We start from the raw sequence: 23,462 nt of genomic DNA, 5'->3' as shown, positions 1-23,462 counted from the left end.
CTACCGTGACTTCATGGTATTGTCATAAAGGTCTTGCAGTATATCTATGCAGCGGTGAAACCAATTATTTGTTACAAATTAACAACAAAACCTAATTATTGTTATGACTACACGTGTACGGAAAATGTTTCATGGCAAATATTTGTGCAGGTAGCATCTGTGCAATGTTTGGCCGAGTGGTGGGTACTCACGGTGCCCTGCTCGACCCTCTCGGCCTCGATGAGCTTCTGTCCGCTGACGGCCGGCTGCTTGCCCGCCCCCGGACTGTTCCGCCGCCGCCGCACGGAGCCGCCGCCCGACCGCCTGCTGTGGGTACAGCCATGGCGGATCCAGGGTTTTGGTTTGGGAGGGGCTTGACTTTATCAAGGCAAACACTAAAACAATAGTGGACCCAGATGCTTTTGGAGGGGGCTTGAGTCCCTTACCCCTCCCCCCCTCTGGATCCGCTACTGGGTCCAGCCGCCCCTCAGCCCTCTCCCCTCACACAGGCGCACAACCACCAGCTGCTGCAGGGTCCTACGCCCGCGACCACTCACAGGGAGAGAGCGATGCAACTGCACTGTTGTTTGCCACCGTGTTCGTTTCACTTGCACTTGTATGGCGACACGGAGCATCTCGGTGTGGCGAGGCCTTGTGGCTGATTGTTTCAATCAAATAATTTTCATACGGCAACAAAATTTGCGTTGGTGGTAGAAATTCATTGAATCAAACCTTATCTCGACACTCAGTGCTTCACGTTAAATAATTAATCCATTATTTACAATAAATTTTTTTTTTTCAGCCACAACTTCAAAGAATATATACCACCATATATATGGAAGTACTTTAGAATATATGTCGTATGAATGTTTTCAACTTATTTTTTCGAGTTGAACCTGAAGCCAAAATTTGACGGTCAAATTCAGACACATAGTGTTTAAAACCCTGTAAATGAACAGTATTAGTACTAACACTACAACGCTTAGAATGGAGAGTATTTGTATGCTATATTTTATGTATGAGCACTGCCTGCAATATCGATAATGAGCTAATGTAGAAGTGCGAAGAAAATAAGTTCCCTTGTACCAACAGCCGTTTGCATCTGAACTGATTTCTTGCGAACGTTGGATGGAAATTAGGATAAATTCAGAGTAGACAAAAAATTGTCAGGATACCCCTTTTAAGAATTGGCAAAATTGTGTTTTTCTTTTGGTACCTGAAATTTGTGTTAAATAAATTATGTTCTTTTTTTTGTTAATGTTTATTATTGTGAGGCACGATGAACCCTTCCCTCCCACGAGTAAGTTTGAATTTCAAAATCGTTTCCCTCCCATTCCGTTGAGCTGGATATGCCCTTGGGTGGAAATATTTAAGTGGGAACACAAAGCCAATATGGTTAGAAGGTAAAGGGTTATTACTTTCCACGTCAACGTGCTTGCATGTTGATATTTGTTGTGCATGTAGCGTGATGGGCTATTTGTTTGGCTGATTGTTGCCTTAAAAAAGCTTAATGCATATTACACGTTGGTGAGATGTAGTTTAATTCAGTATTACTCATGTACACGCATTTTTCAGGGCGATTGCATCTTTTATTGAAGTGAAACTTCCTTACGCCCGTAATGTAGGGTGACCAAACGTCCCGTAAAAACGGGATTGTCCCGTTCTTTAACAATCGTACACGGGGTCCCGAAAAAGTCTCCTGGGACGCCTAAATGTCCCGTATTTACGTTGGGTTGATGATAGATTTTTGTCGCGCCTCTCCTCGGGCCGTCTTCCCCTCTCCTCGACAGTATGTGTTTGCGATCCCTGCCCATAATGGTAATACTGAAAGAATCTTTTCGCTTATGAACATTCAATGGACGGATGAAAGGAACAAGATGGGAGGGGATACCCTTTCTGCAATCTTGCAGGTACTCTACAATTTAAAAAATGGACTGTTATAGTTTTTACAACTTTATATTGGAAAAGAAAGAGGTTTTAAAATTGGCTGGAACGAAAGAAAAATATCCCCAATTGAAATCCTAAAGATTTTTGACATAACTTTGACTAACAATTTTAGTTATCTTGTTTAATTATGTTTTGAAGAAAGTCATACTTATAATAAATAAGTATTCACTGCAAATTTTTTGTTTTTATTTACTATACGCCTCACAATTTAAATTAAATTACATATTCATAGTTAAATTGAAAAAGATTTATAGGTCTCAACTTAGCATAAAATAGCATGTTTCAATGATTACGTCTCCATGGAGGCCCCTTGGACCCCCCTTTAGCTGGAGGGTATCGCCCCCAAACCCTCCTTGGATGTGTCCCGTTTTCTCAAGTTTATGATTTGGTCACCCTACCGTAATGGCAAGTCAAGGCGACGACGTCGTCAAAACGTAACGAAAGTGGGGTAACTATCAGGAGTGGAGCACTTGACGACATGTTTGAACTATAGCACAGCTGCATATTTGCTCTCTCGAATACTTGCACACCTTGGTGACGCTACACCCGCGAATGTTATGTTGCTACCGTCACGTGATCGCCCAAGTGTGGGAAGCCAAGCAGGTAGCACCAACCTGCGCACAGACCCGCTCCTCGAAGCGAACGGGGTCGCCGTGCCGCCCGTGGAGCCGACCAGGCTGCGGGTCTCCGACACCTGCGAGATGGCTCTGTTCAGCTTGCGCTCGGCCTCCTCCTTGCCCAGCGTGCTCTCCAGCTGCCGCTTCACCTCCTCCAGACCTGCGGGCGCCGACACAGTCACTCCCGCTGGGGCAGTACAACACAACTAGACATGCACAATGCCAACTGTCTTTTTAGAGTTCCTCATTACTAGAGACCTGAAAAATTCGCGGATTCATTCGGTGATAGGCTAGAATTCAAACACATATACCTCTTAGATAATTTTGCTATTGGCTTACTGTTCATCTGGACGAATCTCAACCAGTTATAAACCCTCAACCAAAGAAGTATCGAATGACAGACAAACCAGCTGAGACGACTTACAAGTCGGCAGCCAATTAACTTGCGTTATTTTTCCGAGTGTACAGGGGTATGTGCAGTCTATCCTGAAGGCCATCGAAACCGCGAATTTTGCAGGTCTCTACTCATTACACTCTCCTTTAGAATTTAACATCTCGGCTCTTTAGTTTGCCTTTTAATTTTTACGCTTATTTTACCGGCACCTTTTACCAGAAAAATTAATTTAATTTGATGTAGAATTTTAATGAAAATAAATTTTTGAAAACATCTTTTTTTTTTTTGTAGCCTGCGTCGTAGACGCGACTCTTGGACGAGTGCTGGAGTTTTCAGTTTTCACTCAGGTTAAGGGTAAAGCCAACATATAGTTCCAACAAATGTTTAAGTAACGTAACGAGTGAGTTTGCCTTGATTTAATGTGCTAATAAATTTTCAAAAGCAAATTAAAGAGTTTTTTTTGGGGCCATATAATTTTATAAAATATTGGGGTGAAGATAAATCGAGAAAATATCTTACATAATAATACACTGTAAACATTTAAGCAAACGTTAGTTTCCAATAAAAATCCTTTTATTTCTTTTACGTTAGAAATGTAAGTAATAACATTGTACGTTCCTGCTTAAAACATTTTCCTCTATGTAATAACCATTATTTTACATTCTTAGTATTAATTTAATTAGAGAAGGTAACAGTTTAATTTATATAAAATTTCATGTAATGATATTAATCTTTTATAAGATACTAAAATAATTAATGAATTTTAGAATTATACATTTTTCCACAGAATCAGTTTAAAAAAACTAAGTAGTCACATACAGATTTTTATCAAAGCACATAAATCAATTAAGTACCTAAAAATTATGCTTCGGAAGAATTTATTGATAGTTATCTTAAATGATGACTAATAGAAAACAAAAGACAGTTCCAAAATATTACCACGAAATAATCAATCATAATAAATAACTGATATAAATAAAAAAGGATGAAATACGTTATGTCATAAATTAAATATAAATGTAATCAATTAAAATAAGGTATATGTCATGTGATTGCTGTTAAAAAATTATCCTGTTTAAGATGTAGTCCTCTCTTTGCTTTGATAAGCTTTACAACAGGACTTTGTTAACGGACTGCTGTGCTGGACCGCAGGCAGACCGAGGCAGGCACAAGCCTTACTCTCTTCGGGCGCGTCGCTGGCCACGATATCCTGCAGGTGCTGGTCCAGGAACTCGGAGAAGGCCCCTCGGCTCTGCACGAGCTGCTGGTAGGTGCCCGTCTCCGACACCTCGCCCGCCTTCAGCACCACCACTAGGTCCACGCTCGGCAGGAAGGTGATGCCGTGCGTCACCAGCACCCGCGTCTGTCAGGACGTGGCATCAGTCGCAGTCACTTCCTACCACATCTTCGCCATCACTTGTCTGATAATAGCTAAAAAAAATTATTAGATTATAATTTAAGTTATTAAAATAAAACACATTCAAATGGTTTCCAAACTACCAACACAACACTTCACCAAATGTTTGGATTGTCCAGCAAACATGGTGCGAACCATCGGCTGTACAAAAATTGGCTTCACACAGTGTGCGTGAAATAATGCATGCACTGTGGTCAAACACTTGTACATGCTGGGACGTGATTTTTGCCGCATCACTATTGGGGCGTGAGTCGTGGTAAAGTTGTTGCTGTTGATTGCATGTCTGGTGTAGGGCGCCTCTAGTAGCGTGTGCGCGTGGCTCTTAGTATCAGCTGTGTGTTAGCTGTCAGCTTGGTCGTGTGTCTCTGGAGTTGGTACGACTGGGCACGCCAGCAGATGGGCGAGGTAGTCGCGCGAGGAGTGCTGCGCTCGCCGGCTGTTCGGAGAGTTGTGTGAAGAAGGCAGTTGTGAACATTTGCTGCGGAGAGACTCGTCGTTGGTTTCGGGTTTCGGTCTGTGTCATGTGCTGTGCCATCAAACTTTGAAGCGTGCAGAATTTTTCTGCATGGTTGTTTAAGCCTGGAGTAAAGCAAAATTTGCGAGATAGTTCACATGATTAACTCTCAGCGTTAACATCATTCTTCGTTATATTAATTGTTTTCTAGTGTTCTGTATTTATCTCATATTGAATAGCTTGGAGGTTTTTTCGAGTGACAGTACAAGTGGTTACCCGGCCCATTTAGACCAAAGAAGTTTTTGAGTCGCAGAGGCATCTACGAAATGTATTTGGTTGAAAATTAAAAACACGTTGTGCTTTTGTATGTGTAGAAGGCACATATTATTTATACACAAGTCTCATCACTGCAAATATATCCACACGACGGCAAAAGTAAACATGGTACAAGTCTCTTGCCCTTTCGTCCAAACGTCTGCGCCATTGTTCGGTTGCTAGGTGGTGGTTACCGGGTGGACTGCAGAGTCAGCCGACATCGGTTACGAGAAATTGGTTTTCTTCTTATTTATTTTCCTGTGTCTGCTTTTTCAGCAAATCAACTGTAAGTTATGGCTTTTTTTTATTAAAACTGTTGTGCGTGGTATCAGAGTTTTATTTTTTACCTGCATGACTAAAAATTAAGTAAGATAGAATTGGTGTTTCGGCTGAAAGTTTGGTATCTTGGGAATTGGGAGTACTGTACGCTGTTCAGTGTAAATGCGCCAGACCAGATGAGCGTACTGTGATAGTAACCTAATGTTAATAGTTGTTTCTAACTTCTGGACTTACGAGCTATAGTTAGAGTTTAATTTAGTGAAAGTATTCATCATGGTGAAATTTTCTTTTCGAAGGCTTGTAAAGCCAAATAAAAAAGTAGTTGTGATAATTGTTTAGCTGTAATAAAAATCATGCCAATAAATTAGATTAACTTTTGCATATGTATTTAGTTCAAAATAATTTGATTAAGGAAATATTGATATAATAACCAGAGTAGTTGGTGCTGCCAGAATAATTTGAGTAAATGAATTTGGGTCAAAAGCTTTTATAATTCCATGTTTATCTTGCTAAGAATGTATCTCTCTGTGGGTATAAGTCTTATGGTATATTTTGAAATGGGCTGGAAACAATTGTAGATATTTGGTCAGTGACTAATGCCTACCCGAGCACATAAGTTTTGTGTTTTGTATTTATCATTATGGTTACATATATCTAAACTCATCCTAGACAGCAAAGAATCAACTGAGGTAGTTTTGATCTAGAGAAGTTATGTATTTTAATATTATATAACATTTTCAAACTTGCGCTACACATCAAGAGATCAACTTTAATGGTGATTTTTTCATTAGTATACTATAGTAGTATATAATAGCCGGAACTGGGACAAGCGCCAGGCGCTGGAGCCGAGAGCCGGTCCGCCATCTTGGATTGTGACGTCACGGCGGCCATCTTGGATAAGCGTAACGGGACACAGCGTAACGGGACAAGTAGGACATTGACCTTTGACACTCAAAATTCGCTAAATTAGGGCAAAAATTGCCCAAAATTCCTCAAAAAATCGCCAAAATTTACATTTCTGTGGAAAAAAATTCCGCCAAAAAATCTCAAAAAATTCCTCAATTCAAAAATTAGGATTTCGAAAATCCTCAAATGTTAATTTGTCTTAGAAAGCACCCAAATGCCTGAAAGCGGCTTAAAACTCCTAAGAGCTAGCCGCTTTAAGCCGCCAACCTTGAAAATAAGGATGTCACGATAGCCATTTTGAAATATGACGTCATAGTTGCAATTTACGTTACGGCCGCCATATTTAACTTTTTTATTTATTATCCGATTTTAATGAAAAAAATTTTAAAATTTATAATAACATTCAATTAATAAATTTTAATAAAAAAATTATAAAAAATTGTACTTTTACGACACGGAGCTCGGAGTCCTCGGTTCGAACCCGACGAGTGCAAAAAAAAAATGGCTACTGAACCTTACCCCCGTGCTGGCTGTTGACAGACTGACTCCCACCACTTTTTTTCAAAGCATATATATCGCCAGTGAGCATGACGTCATGTCCGCCATCTTGTCTTCGATGCTGGAAGCCATCATCATTGTATCGTCGGCGAGAGTGCGCTGACTCCATGTTAGTTTAATTCTTATCCACTAGAGTGCAGTAATCATTTATTACTGTGACACCCGCCATCTTGAAATTTGGACACCATCTTGAAAATCCGTAATTATTTAGCTAGAAATTTGGGAAAGGTTCCAAAATTCATTAAATAAATCACTCATTAATTTACATATTGATTCAATCCGCTCCTGTCCTCGGTTCGATACCCGATCGATGCAATAATGTTTAATTTTATGTAAAAAATAATAATTTCAATAAACCATGTTCAACATTCTTAAAGAGACTTTAAATCCTATACTACCATCATCCTATCAGACATCAAGACCAACATATTGGTAATTCATAATTTTAATGCTAGAGATTGGGGAAAAATTCCAAAATTCACCGATAAAATCACACTTTACATATAAAATCTATACTTGGTTCGATCCTGGACGATGCTAAAAAAAATAATAAATTTAATTTAAATACCAGAATAGCGTCAGGTTCGAGGAATTAAACACCACAAGTTCTTTTACAAAAATAATATTTATTACATAATTTCTATTCTACTACAGGATCACTTGCGAAAGCCAACAATCTTATAATCATTTAGTTACGCATCGGTGTGAAATGACTAATTTTTAGCTCCAATCGGTTTATACTAGACAGAGACCAACCAGAACCTTTGCAGACATAGTCCTCCTCTTCTTGGCAGAGTTTCTTGATTCCATATTTAACAGTTTGTTTCACATCGTCAGAACTGTAAATTACTGCAGCCGAAGTCATGAATGCACACTTCTTCACTTTGTCATCTAACGGATACCGCTTTCCATGTATACAGTCCAACCACAAGTTATATTTTAATGGTCTGTTTGTTGCTACGTCATCAGTAAGCTGATTGATTATGTTCTGTCTGATATCATCAAGAAAAGTACAAATGTATTTCGACTCACCAAACGTATTTAGATAATAGTAGTCTTTCAACGTTCCATGAAATGCAGACTGCGCCAAGTAGAAGCCATTATCGTTCAATTGTAATGCTCCGAACACAGTCTTAGGATTAGTTCCATGTTCAGACGTCATGACAATCGGTTGCTGCGCATCTGTTCTTTTGATTGTACGAACCCGGGTCTTCAATCTGAAGCGACGAGTCGAAATGTCTGCAGGTAGTTCAGCAGTAGGCACATGGACTTCACCTTTACATAATTTCGCATGTCGTCGCAAACTATCAATTCGAGTAAACCATTCATGACAATCATCACATCGAAACTTTATACGAGAAGGTTTTTTTTTGCATTTGCTACGCTCATGTCTTCGTGCATCATGGGAAAATGTGAACGACATATCACAGTAGCTGCAAGGATACAGTGCTGATGTAGACGAACCTTTCAGACCCGATCCAGATATGGACGTTGCAACAGTAGTACCATTTCCAGGCATACTCTCATGAACATCGATGCATCGCTGTTGCACCGAAACCTTTACTTTCTGCCGCATAGCAGGACCTTTACATGTCTTTATGTACGTTTTCATATTATCTTTTCTGGCAAACTGCTTATGACATTTCTCACAAACAAACATTTTACGATATAGGTTCTTGGCACATTCTCTCTTCTCATGCCGTCGAGCATTGCTGCTGTTTGAGAAAATCTTGTCACAGTAACAGCACCGATGTTCGTTAGTTGTTGTCGATTCGGCATCCATTGAAGTCTCCATCGAGGGCGAAACGAAGTTCGTCGAGTTCTCCTGCACAGCCATCACTACCGGCATTAAAGTCTCTTCTGCTGGTGGTATCGCGTCTGATAGTCTCCTCCAGTGTTGTCGCCGAGGTTGTCAACGAAATCTGCTCCTTCTCCGTTGTAGCTGTCGTCAAGGTTCCCGTAGACGATGGTACAACCTCCATCGAGTTCGACGTTAAAGTCGGTAAAGATGCCATTGAGTTCGCAAGAACAGGTAATTACGTGATTAATGCACCAGAAGAAACAAACTAGGTGATCCGTACACCGTCGTCGTCAGTTACAAACTGAGCGACCTGCTGTCTAGGACTCGCTTATATACATGCACCGGATGAAATAATACGCTAGTCAAATAAAGAACAATTTATTATAATACTAGAGTTAAAACAACATTAAAAATAGAAGCACCATCAAGAAAAAAATGGAAGCACATTTGGAAGCACCGCCAACGAAAAGGCAGCACATTTGGAAGCACCGACAACGAAAAGGCAGCACATTTGGAAGCACCGACAACGAAAAGGCAGCACATTTGGAAGTACCGACAACGAAAAGGCAGCACATTTGGAAGCACCGACAACGAAAAGGCAGCACATTTGGAAGCACCGTCATCGAAAAGGCAGCACATTTGGAAGCACCGCCAACGAAAAGGCAGCACATTTGGAAGCACCACCAACGAAAAGGCAGCACATTTGGAAGCACCAACATCTAAAAGGCAGCACATTTGGAAGCACCGACAACGAAAAGGCAGCACATTTGGAAGCACCGACAACGAAAAAGCAGCACGTTTGGAAGCACCGACAACGAAAAGGCAGCACTATCAACGAAAATGCAGCACATTTGTCATTGACTCCAATATTCATTGGCTCCAATATTCATTGGCTCCATAAATTCGCTCGCTCCAATATTCATTGGCTCCAATATTCATCGGCTTCAATATTCATGGGCTCCAATATTCATTGGCTCCATCAGTCATTGACACCAACAGTCTTTTGGTTCCAAAAGTCTTTTGGTTAAAAATATATTTGGCCAGAATTTTTGAGTCAAAGAGACTATGAGGCCACATGGCTACGAGTCTTAAATGATCTAGCTGGTTACGAGTTAAACATGGCTTGCGAGACTACAGAACTACGAAGCTTCTAGTACACAGTTTACGTGACTGCGAGGATACAGGACTACAAGTCTGCATGAGTACTTGACTACGAAGCTACTCGTCTACAAGGCTCCAGTTGCCGCATCTGTCTTCGACGGAATTTTCTCTTTTGTTCCAACTGCTCCATCAGAATCATGTTATAAGATTACAAGGTTGCTTGCTCACGTAGCTTCAAGTCTACGAGGCTCCAATGCATCATGACTACTAGACTACGAGCCATGAGGTTACGAGTCTATGTGATTGCGAGTCTTCAAGGTTACGTGATTGCGAGGCTATAGGACTACGAAGCTTCCAGAACGCATGGTTATGAGACTGCGAGGCAACAATTCAACGAGGTGCCAAGACATCATATCTACACGACTACGAGCCATGAGGTTACGAGACTACGTGACTGCGAATCTTCAAGTTTACGAGACTACGATGCTACAGAGCTACGAAGCCTCTAGAAAACGAGTTTACGTGACTGCGAGGTTAGAGGTCTACAAGTCTGCATGAGTTCTTGACTACGAAGCTACTCGTCTACAAGGCTCCAATTGCCGCATCTGTCTTCGTCGGAATTTTCTTTTTTGCTACATCGGCATCATCAGCATTATGTTATAAGATTACAAGGCTACTTGCTTACGTAGCTTCAAGTCTACGAGGCTCCAATGCATAATAACTACGAGACTACGAGCAATGAGGTTACGAGACTATGCGATTGCAAGTCTTCAAGGTTACGTGATCGCGAGGCTATAGGACTACGAAGCTTCCAGAACGCATGGTTATGAGACTGCATGACTAATTGACCGCGTGGCTACGAAACTTCATGTCTCTTAACTGACTACAATAGCGCTATTCAGTGGTGGGAGTTAATTTATCTCATGCAAAGGTACTTGCTGCAAGTAGTTCCGCTTTTCAACATCAGATGACGTCACGTGTTGCTTGCAGGTAAATAATATTTATTTCTTTGATGCGGGATGCTCACTATCGAACGCATAAGAAGGATGGCTTCGATAGTCTCCAAGGAGAAAAAAGTTCCTCCTTCCTGCTAGTGCTTCTCAGATTTCTCACAGTCCGCCATCTTGGATTGCGACGTCACGGCGGCCATCTTGGATGGGTGTGACCTTGACCTTTGACCAAAACCGCAGGAATGATCGCAAGCACACGGATTAACCATCAAAATATTGATAAGAATAATCAGGAGCACACGGAGAAAACCATCATAATATTGGCAAGAATAATCAGGAGCACACGGAGAAAACCACCATAATATTGACAAGAATAATCAGAAGCACACGGAGAAAAACGACTAACGTTTTCTTTGATATCATAAAATTACAGGGAAAAAATATTTAAAAATAAAAATAATAAAAAAATAAAAAAATACATGAACAGATTCTGCTAGCTTGTAAACTTATCATTGTTGTGCAATGAAAGAGTTCTAGTACAAACCAGAATTTTAAGTACAATATGTTATAAATAATTTATTAAAATTTATTAATTGAATTTTTTTATAAATTTTAAATTTTTTTTCATTAAAATCGGATAATAAATATAAAAGTTTAAGATGGCGGCCGTAACGGAAATTGCAACTATGACGTCATATTTCAAAATGGCTGCCGTGACATCCTTATTTTCAAGGTTGGCGGCTTAAAGCGGCTAGCTCTTAGGAGTTTTAAGCCGCTTTCAGGCATTTGGGTGCTTTCTAAGACAAATCAACATTTGAGGATTTTCGAAATCCTAATTTTTGAATTGAGGAATTTTTTGAGATTTTTTGGTGGCATTTTTTTCCACAGAAATGTAAATTTTGGCGATTTTTTGAGGAATTTTGGGCAATTTTTGCCCTAATTTAGCGAATTTTGAGGGTCAAAGGTCAATGTCCTACTTGTCCCGTTTCGATGTGTCCCGTTACGCTCATCCAAGATGGCCGCCGTGACGTCACAATCCAAGATGGCAGACCGGCTCTCGGCTCCAGCGCCTGGCGCCTGTCCCAGTTCCGGCTATTATATACTACTTACTATATTTATATAAGTTATATATTTTGAATACTTTACAAAAATTTATAATATATGTTTATATAATCTATGTTAATGTGCATGTGATAAACCACTACAAGTGTATAATTTATTTGTTATGGGTTGAGGCAGGTCTGCATTTGTCGAATAGAGGCAAAATTATTTACACGGTGGTTGTTAGAAGGTTATGTATGAACTTTGGGTGTTTATGTGTTCAGTACCTGTGGTATTGCCTTTATGTTTAAACATGTTTATTACCTGTGGGACTATTTTTGATTGCAAATTTGTTCAGTACCTGAGGTCAGTAGGTACTATGCTTTTATATGTTTATTTGCCTGCACATGTGTTTAATTTAAGATGAAATACTTTACATTAAATGTTCTTTAAAAATTCTCCTTATTATGATTCAGTATTATAATTTGTGCTCCACTAACTTCAATGAGTATCAGTCTCTTTTCCTAGTAACTTTACTACATGTATCTACTGCCATTATTTCTGTGAGATACACTACATCCTTTATCATTCCCAAGGTAGCAGTACAGGCTGCGCCAGTTTGTGGCTAGGTTAAGAAAATTCATTTTTTTATTACTAGGGTTATAGGTTTAGTTCTAGAATCGTTATTTGAAGGTTTAGGCAACGGCGATAATTGGGCCTCCATATAGTGATGTGGGTAGTGCTGTCCCCCACAATTGCAAAATAGGTGTTTTATTACAGCCGCTTGAAAGGTTTCCAGATATTCCACTGAAAGAATGGTGGAGAGTATCCAGGATGTGGGTGAAGCTGTACACTGACCAGTAATTCATTGTGTTAGTGTTAGAGATTATCGCTCCACATATAAGGCAACAGTGCACTTTCCTGCGAATATGGTCTACTTAGGGACTAATTGAGTTCCTCTGAGCCGTGCTGTTGGAATATGATTTTTATACTTGTCATAAGTATTCTGCTTAGGCTTATATTGGGCAGTTTCATACTGTACAAGGTTTTAATTAGAAGGGTCTAGAAGTGAGTGCTCCCAAAGGAAACAATGAAGTTAATGTGGTTTTTTATGAATGTGGGAAGTCAGGACATATAGCTCCAAATTGTAGGAAGGGGATTACTAATAACCACAAATATTTTAATCTTTGTAAAAATGGGTGTGCAAGTCGACACCCAGGGAGTCGTTGGAGTAATTTCGTGAATGTGACGAAATAAAGTAACGGAAATGTGTAACTAACAATGCTGCTAATCTATGGCGGATGGTGCAAGCTAAAGTTCACAAAGGTAAACGGAAACTTTAAAGTAATAACTGTTTAATGATAATTTTAACAAGATTGGAAGAATTTTCATCAAATTCCCTGTCGAAAATGAAGTCCAATCCGAATGTTTTGAAATTTTTAAAGTCTTTATGGTTTTTATCAGAGCCGTTTCATTGTACAGTTTAAAATTTCGTAATGTAATAATGGATACCAAATTGAATGATTCGGTAGTCAACGAAGCTGCTCCGGCAACACATTCTAGCGGCGGATGCGTGGTACTACATAAATGTAGTTGAAATCACTATTTGCGAACATATATCACGTTCGGCATTATTTTATAGAATTCTACGTTAAATTTCGTGACCAAGTTTCGTATTATAAGTGTATTTTCAAAATGATAACCCATGAATCTGCTTGTTACTTAGGTTAGATGTTACATCACTGGCGAGTACTAAAAGACTCACACACAGATTTTTTTCTGGTACCAAAATTAACTCTATACACTTGTTCACAAATTGTCGGTGTCTTTTTTCCATTGCTACAGCCAAATTTTATAATGTTTTCATTTGTTTTTTGTCCTTCGGGACGTTTCAGAAACACCTATGGTCCTATTAGGATGCTGATTTCAAGTCATAACTTTTCGTGGGCCCGCGGTTTGATGCCCGGATCCGGCAGTGGGATCACGAGGCCCGAAACTGCTATTAAAATATTGTGTATGGCATACCCTGCTTCTATATTGTCTAAATAAGTAACTGATCTGAAAAGCAGCCGCCTGTATGGCACTCCTTAGCAAACAACTTGCTAATACTTAATACATTAAAAAAAACTAGCAGTCATACTACATAACACACGCACATACACACACATATATGTGTATGTTTATGGCTATGCGTGACATCGTAGTTTACATCTTGTCACCACAGCTAAGTGGGGCAAAGTCGAAACCTACACACATTCTGGAGAAAACGGACTGGAAACCCATAAAATTCATCCTGATTCTGGTTTTCTGTGGTTTCCCTAATTACTTCTGGAAAATGACGGGATAGATTCTCGCTATAGGTCATGGCCGAATCTTTGAGTATGAGTTCGCCTGTCAAGACTTGGTAGTAGGCGATACATAAAGTCAATTATTTAACGCAATAATTTTAAAAATAAAATCTCTTTCGGCACAGTCTACAGGCGTAGGTAGATTTTGAAGTACCTATTTATTCTGGAAATATTTTGGAAACTTCTATAAACTCCTGGAACATTTGAAGAACTTAATGTAGCTTAATTAACATCCTTTAAGTTTCGCCAATATGCGAAAATATCGATTTAACATTTTCTCATATTCCATGAGGCGAAAATATTTCGAATGTTTTTAACTGAACGCAGTCAACATTAAATGTCCTAAAGAATATTTTACTATGCCTAAAAAGATAGTTATGCCATCATTTTTGAACTCCAAACACAATTTTTTTATTCCATGCACTAATATGTGATCTTAAATATTTCTTTGAGCAAAGGTTTAAGATAAAATTAATATAATTACTAACATTTCCGACGAAATTGATTTAAAGAATTATTTTTTTTTAAGTTTCAACCCCTGTTTTTACAGTAATAGTTCGTTTCATCAAAATTGTTTCAGCCAAAGGTTTTATAAAAAGTGTAGGAATTTACCAATAAATTATTATGTATTTGATAGTATATATATTAAAAATAGTAATGACATTTATTCTTTTTACTCTTGTTATTTCCACCACTTGCATTAATGATTTGTGATAAAACATTTACTTAGGACAAAAGTTTCCAATAATATTTAAAAAATTAAACCAAATTTAACATTATTTCACTAGTCAATAGTAGTGAAGTTCATTTAATTTCTCATTACATTCCCTGGTTTTTTCAACCCCTTGCATTAATGGTTCGTCTAATCAAAAACTGATTCGGACAAAAGTTTAGATAAAAAACATAACATTAACAAGGAATTTGAATGGATTTGATAGTGTACCTACTAAGGGAGATATGAATTATTTTTAATTCTACCCTCACTTTTCAACTCCTTGCAGCAATGGTTCGTCTAATAAAAATTATTTCACATAAAACTTTTAAATAAAAACTGTACGTTAGCACACACTTTGTTATAATACAATGGTGTCCCTACGAAGGGAGTTATGAATTTTTTTCCTCTCTAACCCTTGTTTTTCAACCCCTTGCAATTATGTTGGTTTTTTAAAAACTTATTCTGACAAAAGATTTTGGTATTACTCCTACGATTTATAATACTTTCAAACGAATGTGATATTTTCCATATTATGATAGTTACGGCGATTTTTCTGTGGTTTAAAAAACATTCCCCATTTCTACTCTTTTGGTCGGATATTGCCCATGAACGAACTCGATTGAGAATAGTAGTATATGAATGGGGTTCCGACGGCTGGCGCCGGCGCGTGGATTGTGATTGTCGGTCCACCATCTTGGATTGTGACGCCACGGCGACCATCTTGGATGCAGCGTAACGGGACATAGCGTAACGGGACAAGTTTGACCTTGACCTTTGACCCTCAAAATTCGCCAAAATTGGGCAAAAAATGCCCAAAATTCCTCAAAATTCGCCAAAATTTACATTTCTGTGGAAAAAAATTCCGTCAAAAAATCTCAAAAAATTCCACAATTCAAAAATCAGGATTTCGAAAATCCTCAAAAGTCGTTTTGCCCTAGAAAGAACCCAAATTCCTAAAAGCGGCTTAAAACTCCTAAGAGCTAGCAGCTCTAAGCCGCCGAGGTCATGACCTTGAAAACTAGGATGCCATGACAGTCATATTGGATGATGACGTCACCGTTGCAATTTCCGTTACGGCCGCCATCTTTAAAACCTTTATTTATTATCCGATTTTAACGAAAAAAATTTTAAAAATTATAAAAAAATTCAAATAATAAAAATTTAATAAAAAATATTTAAAAATTATACATTAACGACACGGAGTTCGGAGTCCTTGGTTCGAACCCGATGGATACAAAAAAAAATGGCGACCGATCCTTCCCCCGTGGTGGCTGCAGGCAGACTGACTCCCACCACTTTTCTTAAAGCATATATATCGTCACCTAGTATGACGTCATGTCCGCCATCTTGTCTTCGTTGCTGGAAGCCATCATCATTGTATCGTCGGCTAGAGTTCACCGACGCCATGTTAGTTTAATTCTTACCCGCTAGAGTGCAGTAATCATTTATTATTGCTGTGACACCCGCCATCTTGAAATTTGGCCGCCATCTTGAAATTCCGCAATTATTTAGCTAGAAATTCGGGAAAAGTTCCAAAATTCATTAAATAAATTTGTAATCTATATACTGATTGATTAGATCGAATAAGGTCCTTGGTTCGATCCCTGGCCGATACAAAATAACTTTAATTTTAAAAAATACCACAAAAGCGACAGGTTTGAGAAAATAAAAACACCGCAAGTTCTTTTAAAAACTTTTATTACACAAATTCAGTACACTACTACAAGTACAAAAAAATACACAGACAAATTACTAAAGCCTTGTGGATTTCTCGACGTCTGCATCTGCCACCCACGAATTAAAGTGAGGTAAAAAGCCCCACCACTTGACGTAGGACAGTCCATTTCTTCGTTTTATAATCTTCTCCACCAAGTACGTATCGGGATACAACGTAGGCTGAATCTCTTCGGCATAGAAGCCGCCATGGATAGGTTTGTGGTCCAAATCTTCGAGGTAGTAGGTCCTAGGCTCTGATTCACGAACATGTGTCACACGGAAAAGTTCGGGACTCCAGTTCGCAGTGAAACCTTTCTCGAAGATACTTTTCTGCTTGGAGATTCGCACAATGTCGCCGACGTTAGCTTTACGCTTTCGTGGATCTTTCTTCTTCGTGTTGGAAAACACTGTTTGAAGCAGGCGATTGTCCTTTACGTCCTTTGGCTTCATTTTCGTGGTAGAATGCACAGTGGAATTATACTCGCTTATTAGTTTCAGCAAGATGTCAAGCCACTTGTAATTTCCGTTAGCCGTGAACTGTCGCCACATCTTGGAACGCAAAGTTCTGTTAAACCTTTCGACAACGGAGGCTTTGACGTTACTAAATGCAGAGTAGTGTTTGATGCCATACTTCTTCATCAAAGCCTTGAAGGTCACATTGTAGAATTCTTTCCCGAGGTCCGTTTGCAGGTGCGACGGTACACGTCCATCACGCAAAATATTGTTCATGGCCTTGGCTACGTCAGTTGCAGTCTTTGATTTGACAGGTCTAGCCCAAGCGAACTTTCTATAAACATCGATGACTGTCAACATGTACTTGAAACCTTTATTCAATCGGGAATACGGTATCATCTCAACAAGGTCCGCCTGGAATAAATCATCAATTCCACGAACTATGACTTTGCGACGAAGGTATTTCCGTCTAGCTGGAGCATGAAGTTCGCGAGCGATTCCGGTTCGACTCATTCTATGTATCCGGCTTCCTTCAGTTCTTCAAGTATGGAGACTATTTCGTTGATGTGCGAATAGTTTCCTACACTAAGCGATGCATGTAGAATTCTAAGGCGATCAACTAATTCATTAGGGTCGTCCCAATATACATAGTCAAATGTCTGACCACTTTCTAGCTTTTTTAAACCTTCGCCATGTATTGTTAGTTCACTGAAGAGATTAGCGAGAATGTCGATTTTTTCATGATCTACGTCTTTATATACACCACTATCTGGATCGTTATCGCGAAAATGTGCATTGGTTAGCTCTAGCAGTTTTTTGTACTCTTGTAAGTCGTTGTGAGAATATCCTTTAGGCTCCCTGCGAAACAGCAATTCGTACAGACCCGGAGTCCCGCGCGTTTTGAACTCTGCTACGCGCACGATATTTCTTGGTAGAAAGTCTATTTCTTTAGCACCGAGGAACCATTTATTATGTTTTCTGTACACTCCGTAGGTCGTGTCATTATTCCGGCTCGTAAACGATATCAGGTATGGTCGGACCATTGCATTAACTTGATGTCCCTTTTTCGGTATTTTTTTCTTGTGCATGGACTCTGTACTTGTTAAGTCCTCTTCTTCTCGATCTGGTTCATACTTTCTCTTCTTTACAGTCGGCATTTCATCTTCAACTTCTGTCTTCACAATGAAGGCTGGTTCTTCCTTGTTTTTAAGTTCGTCGAGGCGACTAGTGATTGGTTTAAATATCTCCTCATTTTCCATCTCACGTGCAAGTCTGGTTCGTCTAGCAAGTAAATATTTTTCGCGAACAGACTGTATAGCTCGATGAAGGTCACTGGCCAGGTCCGACATTGTACTGGCTGAAAACTTATTGCAAGACCTCCTTTTATACTTTTTTATTCGTTCGCAGAAACTTCTTTCTTGTGTTTGGCCAAATCTGAATTTGTTGACGATTGAGATAGTGATGCTTTCAGACTACTTTGAAAAGTCCTCAGATCGTCCCGTCTTTGTGCATTCGATACTTCGATCATGTCGCGAATGCGAGAATCCGAAGCTTCCACGCGCTGGTCTATGGCTACGAGGTACTCAAGTAATTCCTTTTTCACCCCGTCTATTTTTTGAGCCAGTAGCGAAATGTATTTGCGGATAACGTCGTCATGAGACTTGAGAGCAGTACGTAAGTCTCGACTGCTACGACCGAATTTCGAAATGCTATGACTCATGTTTGGTGATAAACTGATCGAAACCTCGTCTGTACCTGCCCTTATATAGAGGCCAGTCTTTGACTATAACTAGGAATCCGTGTTCTTCTTTCCAACACAAGGAGCACATGTCTTTGAATTCCTGGAATGTCACGTCGGTGTTTACGTGATCATCATAAGCGTGGCGTAAATTAAGTTCGTCCATGCGAAACAAAACTATGACATTTGCGTTGTCTCGTAGGAGATGTTTTGGAATACGACTGTACGTCTGACACAGGTAAACGCAGTCTACCTTGGCGTGTCTGCCCATGGAAAAGTACTCTTGTATTATGCCTTGTTTCTCGCACATTACATCGTCGAAAACAAACACGGAATTGGCTTTTGCTTCGCTTGGAGGTACAACATCGGTATTATCGCTAAACGGAAAATACTCCAGACCATCCACAGATCGTAGAACAGTTGCTAGGCGCTGGTACTTTGGCTGTTGCAACGACTTGGAATACAAGTAGACGTTCTCGAACCGAAGACCATTTGGTTCCTCCAGTAAACTCAGTAAAACACACGTCTTGCCACAGTTTGACGGGCCCGCCATTATGCATCGTACGGCAGAAGGCAACAGTAAGCCATGTCGTGATTCACGTGCACTAAATACATCGTCTTGCGTAATGCGCACGGGCAAACACACATCTTGCTTGACGACCTGCATTGTACTAAAGTATTTGTATAAAAGAAGCGTATTTATACTTTCTGGTCAGTTGTGCGTAATGACTCGAAGAGGTAAGAACAAAAAACACATCGGCGCGGGACTCGTAAACTCGCTGATAAACAATCTGCCATTCAAACTACACATTCCTGGCTACAGATTCTGCGGCCCCGGCACGAAACTAGCGAAAAGGTTAGCTCGCGGTGACGTGGGCATTAATTCTCTCGACGAAAAGTGCAAGCAGCACGATATCGCATATTCATTAAGCAAGGATCTGGAATCCAGGCACCGGGCCGACGAGATATTGGCACAGGAAGCCGAAGATATAAGCAAATCGTCGAACGCTGGACTAGGAGAGAAAATCGCAGCGTGGGGCGTTTCCAAAATCATGAAGGCAAAGACGAAATTAGGACTGGGTGCTCGTCGAACCAGCTACATCAAGTCAAAGACTAACTCACGCAAGACCAAACGCAAGATCGGTGCAGGCGTGCAGAAAGCCAAGCAAAAATTACAGACTCTCGACAAGAAGATTATAGGAGGATTTCTTCCTTTGCTTTTGCCTGCATTGGGTGCTCTCGGTGGCCTCATCGGTGCAACGAGCGGTATAGTGCGGGCAGTCAACACTTCGAAGAATGAGCGCAAGCAGTTAAAAGAAGCACAGCGACACAACGCCAGCATGGAAGCCATTGCCATCGGTAAAAAAACGGCGCAGGACTCTACTTGCAACCTCACAAGACAGGACGAGGCATGAGAAAAAAACGAATGAAAAAATCCTAAGTTCCCTACCGAAACGACCGCTCACCAACGTAGATTTAATAAAGTACGCACACAAACTTAAAATACCAAACTTCCGTGGCGTGTTTATGCGAGACACTTTGCCCAGCAAGCCAAAGACACGTGAGTGCGCCATAATTAATTTAGACACGACGGCGGGTCGCGGCACGCACTGGGTGGCCTATGTAAAGACGGGAAAAAAAAGCCACTTACTACGACAGTTTCGGTAATTTACGCCCTCCGCCCGAACTGTGACAGTACCTGGGCCGGACCACTACGATGTTTTACAATTACGAAACGGAACAGAGGCCTAATCAAACAAATTGCGGACACTTGTGTCTTCGCTTTTTAACAAACAAAAATTAGCTGACAAACATAAATTGCTACTTAAAGGTTGTGCAGTGATGATAATTTATTAGTCATGTCGATAACACTTACATTGACAGGTCACGCATCTGAGCTGCGGGCGGTTCATTTCCCGCCTCTGGATTTAGACGGAGAATGGTGTATCGGACTCGTAGATTTTCAAACGTATAATGCCATACCGAATATCGACGAAGAAAACTGCAAGATCTGCTTCCTGAAAAGCGATGGGACCGCTCATGAAATACAGTTACCTGTTGGATCTTACGAAATTGACGACATTGCAAATTACATCAGGGATATGTTACCACAGGATGTAGACTTTCAACTGCGTGGAAATCCAAACACTCAAAAAAGCATTCTTACATGCAGTGAAATTGAAGACCTTGGTGCAAAAAGGGGATAAGTCCAATTTTTACCTAAAATCATTTTATTGGTTGGCTATACAGTAAAAAAATCACTGCATAAACTGGTGCAGAAAGGGTATAAATACCTTTTTTAATGCCTTAGCAACAGACTGTAGAATGTTATCCCCTGTAACCTTTTGGTGCATAAAAGGGATAAGTTGCGGAGTTATCCCCTCTTTGCAGCAAACATATTTTCCTAACTTATGTTCACAGTTACAATTAAAATTATTTTTCACCCATAAAAATCACTTTTAAATATTCAACCTGCATATCTCGCTTGCTACGTCGCCTCTCATCATCTGTTTTAGATGTGAACATGAAAACATATAGCTGGAACGCACTCTATTTGCTCGAAGGTGATTACTAAGTATAATCTCTATGGAGAAAAAATAAACATCTGTTCGTTTATCAAACATGGCAGAAAGTAGTGATGAGTGTACAGACCTTGAAGCATCTGGAAGTGAATATATTCCGTCCAACGTGGAAAATAGTGATTCAGAACTAGATAAAGGTGAAAGTAAAAATAGAGGTAGAAAAAGAAAGTGTAATGTAAAGAAATGGAAGTGAAATGTAGCAAAATCAAAACGTGCTCGTGGTGAGGCTTATGTGGGGCATAGAGGAAAAAAGAAACCAGGCAGGCAAACAGCTACAAAATGCAAGTGCAAGAAAAACTGCCTCGGCAGTCTGACTAATGAATGCAAACATTTATTCTTGAAAGCATTCAATAATATAGCAGAACAAGAAAGACAAGATTCTTACCTTAGTGGACTGATTACAGTTTTACCAGTAGCCCGACGAAGAATAGTATCCGGAAACAAGTCACCTCGCTGCTTCAGTATCAAATACAAAGTAAGTTAAATACCTCTACCCTTATCTTGTAAACAATCATCACGCCAATGAACATGTGTACTTACTATTGCATGTTTGCTTTGATTTTAGGTTAGGGACGGCCCAAAGCAAATCGAAGTTTGCAAAATGGGATTCTGCTTACTACATGGCATTGGTAAGAAGAGAGTGGAAAGGATTGCAAAGCACATGTCAACATCTGTAACACCTCCAACAGATGGCCGAGGGAAACATGATACCAGAGCAAATGCTATTCCCGAAAATATCAAACAGCAAGTCGATAACCATATCAGAAGCTTCCCAAGGAGATTGTCACATTACAGCAGAGGTAAGAGCAACAGGTATTATTTGTCTCCGTTGCTAAACATATCACATATGTACCAAATGTATCTGGAGAAGTATGAAGTTGATGTGCATCATCGTCTGAAGGAAGGACAAAACATCAAACCTACTGTGACGTATGATTATTATTACAGATATTTTCGAAATAACTTTAATTATTCATTCGGGAGGCCTCGTACAGATACATGCAAAACATGTGATATTCTGGAGAACCAGATAAATGGGGCAACTTCTATAGAGGAAAAGAAACGACTTGAGACTGAAAAAATGGTTCACATCACTAAAGCAGACAAGTTTTATACAAGCATGAAAGGTAAGATACATGAAGCTGAAAACAATGAATTTACCGATACACTCTGTTTTGACTATCAACAAAATATGCCCCTTCCAAAAGTACCGTCCAGCGATGCTTTTTACTGTCGCCAGGTTTGGATGTACAATTTCTGTATCTATTCAGCGAAACTCAAAACTGCCCACTATTATATGTATGATGAATGTACATCAGTAAAGAAAGTCTACCTTTTTTCAGACAACTGCTGTGCACAGAATAAGAACAATGCTTTAGTCCAGTTCCTTTTTAGCTGCACACAAATAGGGAGATTTGACGATATTGTGCACCGATTTCCAGAACCGGGCCACAGCTTCCTTCCATGTGACCGGTGTTTTGGTCGCATTGAAATAAACATCAGAAAAACAGAGAGGGTATATTTGCCTCAAGAGTACAAAAGTTTGGTGAAGAAAACCTCACCTAAGAAGTTCTTTGTCATTGACGTAAAACAAGATGATGTACGAGATTTCGTCACACATTTGAAGCAAATGTTTCTGAAAAAAGTGAAGGGCACAAGTGTATTTACTGTATCGCGTTTCCGTATTTTCCACTACTCTGGCTCATCACAAGTTCTGCGAAGTTGCAGTCACCAAAGTGAACTTTACTATGAAAACTTTAATTTAATAAAGGTTAAACAACAACTTTCACTTGATGCTCGTCCTGCATATGTGATGAAACTACCACTTAAAGATGCGAAACTAAGGGACACAATGAAACTCGCAGAGCAGTATGTTCCGAAGTGTGACATATGGTACTACAATAACTTGAAGTCTGTGGCAACGATAGATCTAGAATGTGGTGCTTCTTGTTCAGACGATGACTACATTTCACTGTGAACGTGTAATAGTTGTTTATGTGTGTTCATTTACAGCCATATTCTTTCATAGTACATAATGAAGTGTGGTACTTTGACTTGTTACAATAACATTGTATTGTTTATCTTAAGTTTTGGGTACTTCTCTGAAATTAATGTTATGTATATTGATTTTATTACAATACATAGTTTTTT

At 39.7% G+C, this 23,462-nt stretch overlaps 1 protein-coding gene across 1 annotated transcript in view; it reads right to left on the bottom strand.

Moving 5' to 3' along the window:
* LOC134531094 (multidrug resistance-associated protein 1-like) overlaps positions 1-23,462 on the bottom strand; it is a 195,567-nt gene that overhangs the window by 95,342 nt on the left and 76,763 nt on the right. Inside the window, exons 17-19 of the mRNA XM_063366632.1 lie at positions 4,117-4,300; positions 2,541-2,703; positions 192-306 (exon numbers count right to left, since the gene is read on the bottom strand). Coding sequence (XP_063222702.1) covers positions 192-306; positions 2,541-2,703; positions 4,117-4,300 — 462 coding nt within the window. The remainder of the gene's footprint in view (positions 1-191; positions 307-2,540; positions 2,704-4,116; positions 4,301-23,462) is intronic.

This window comes from Bacillus rossius, chromosome 3 (genome assembly GCF_032445375.1).
Source record: "Bacillus rossius redtenbacheri isolate Brsri chromosome 3, Brsri_v3, whole genome shotgun sequence".
Lineage (NCBI taxonomy): Eukaryota > Metazoa > Arthropoda > Insecta > Phasmatodea > Bacillidae > Bacillus > Bacillus rossius.
Note: the sequence above shows the minus strand (reverse complement) of the source record. Positions and strands in the feature narration are given on the sequence as shown.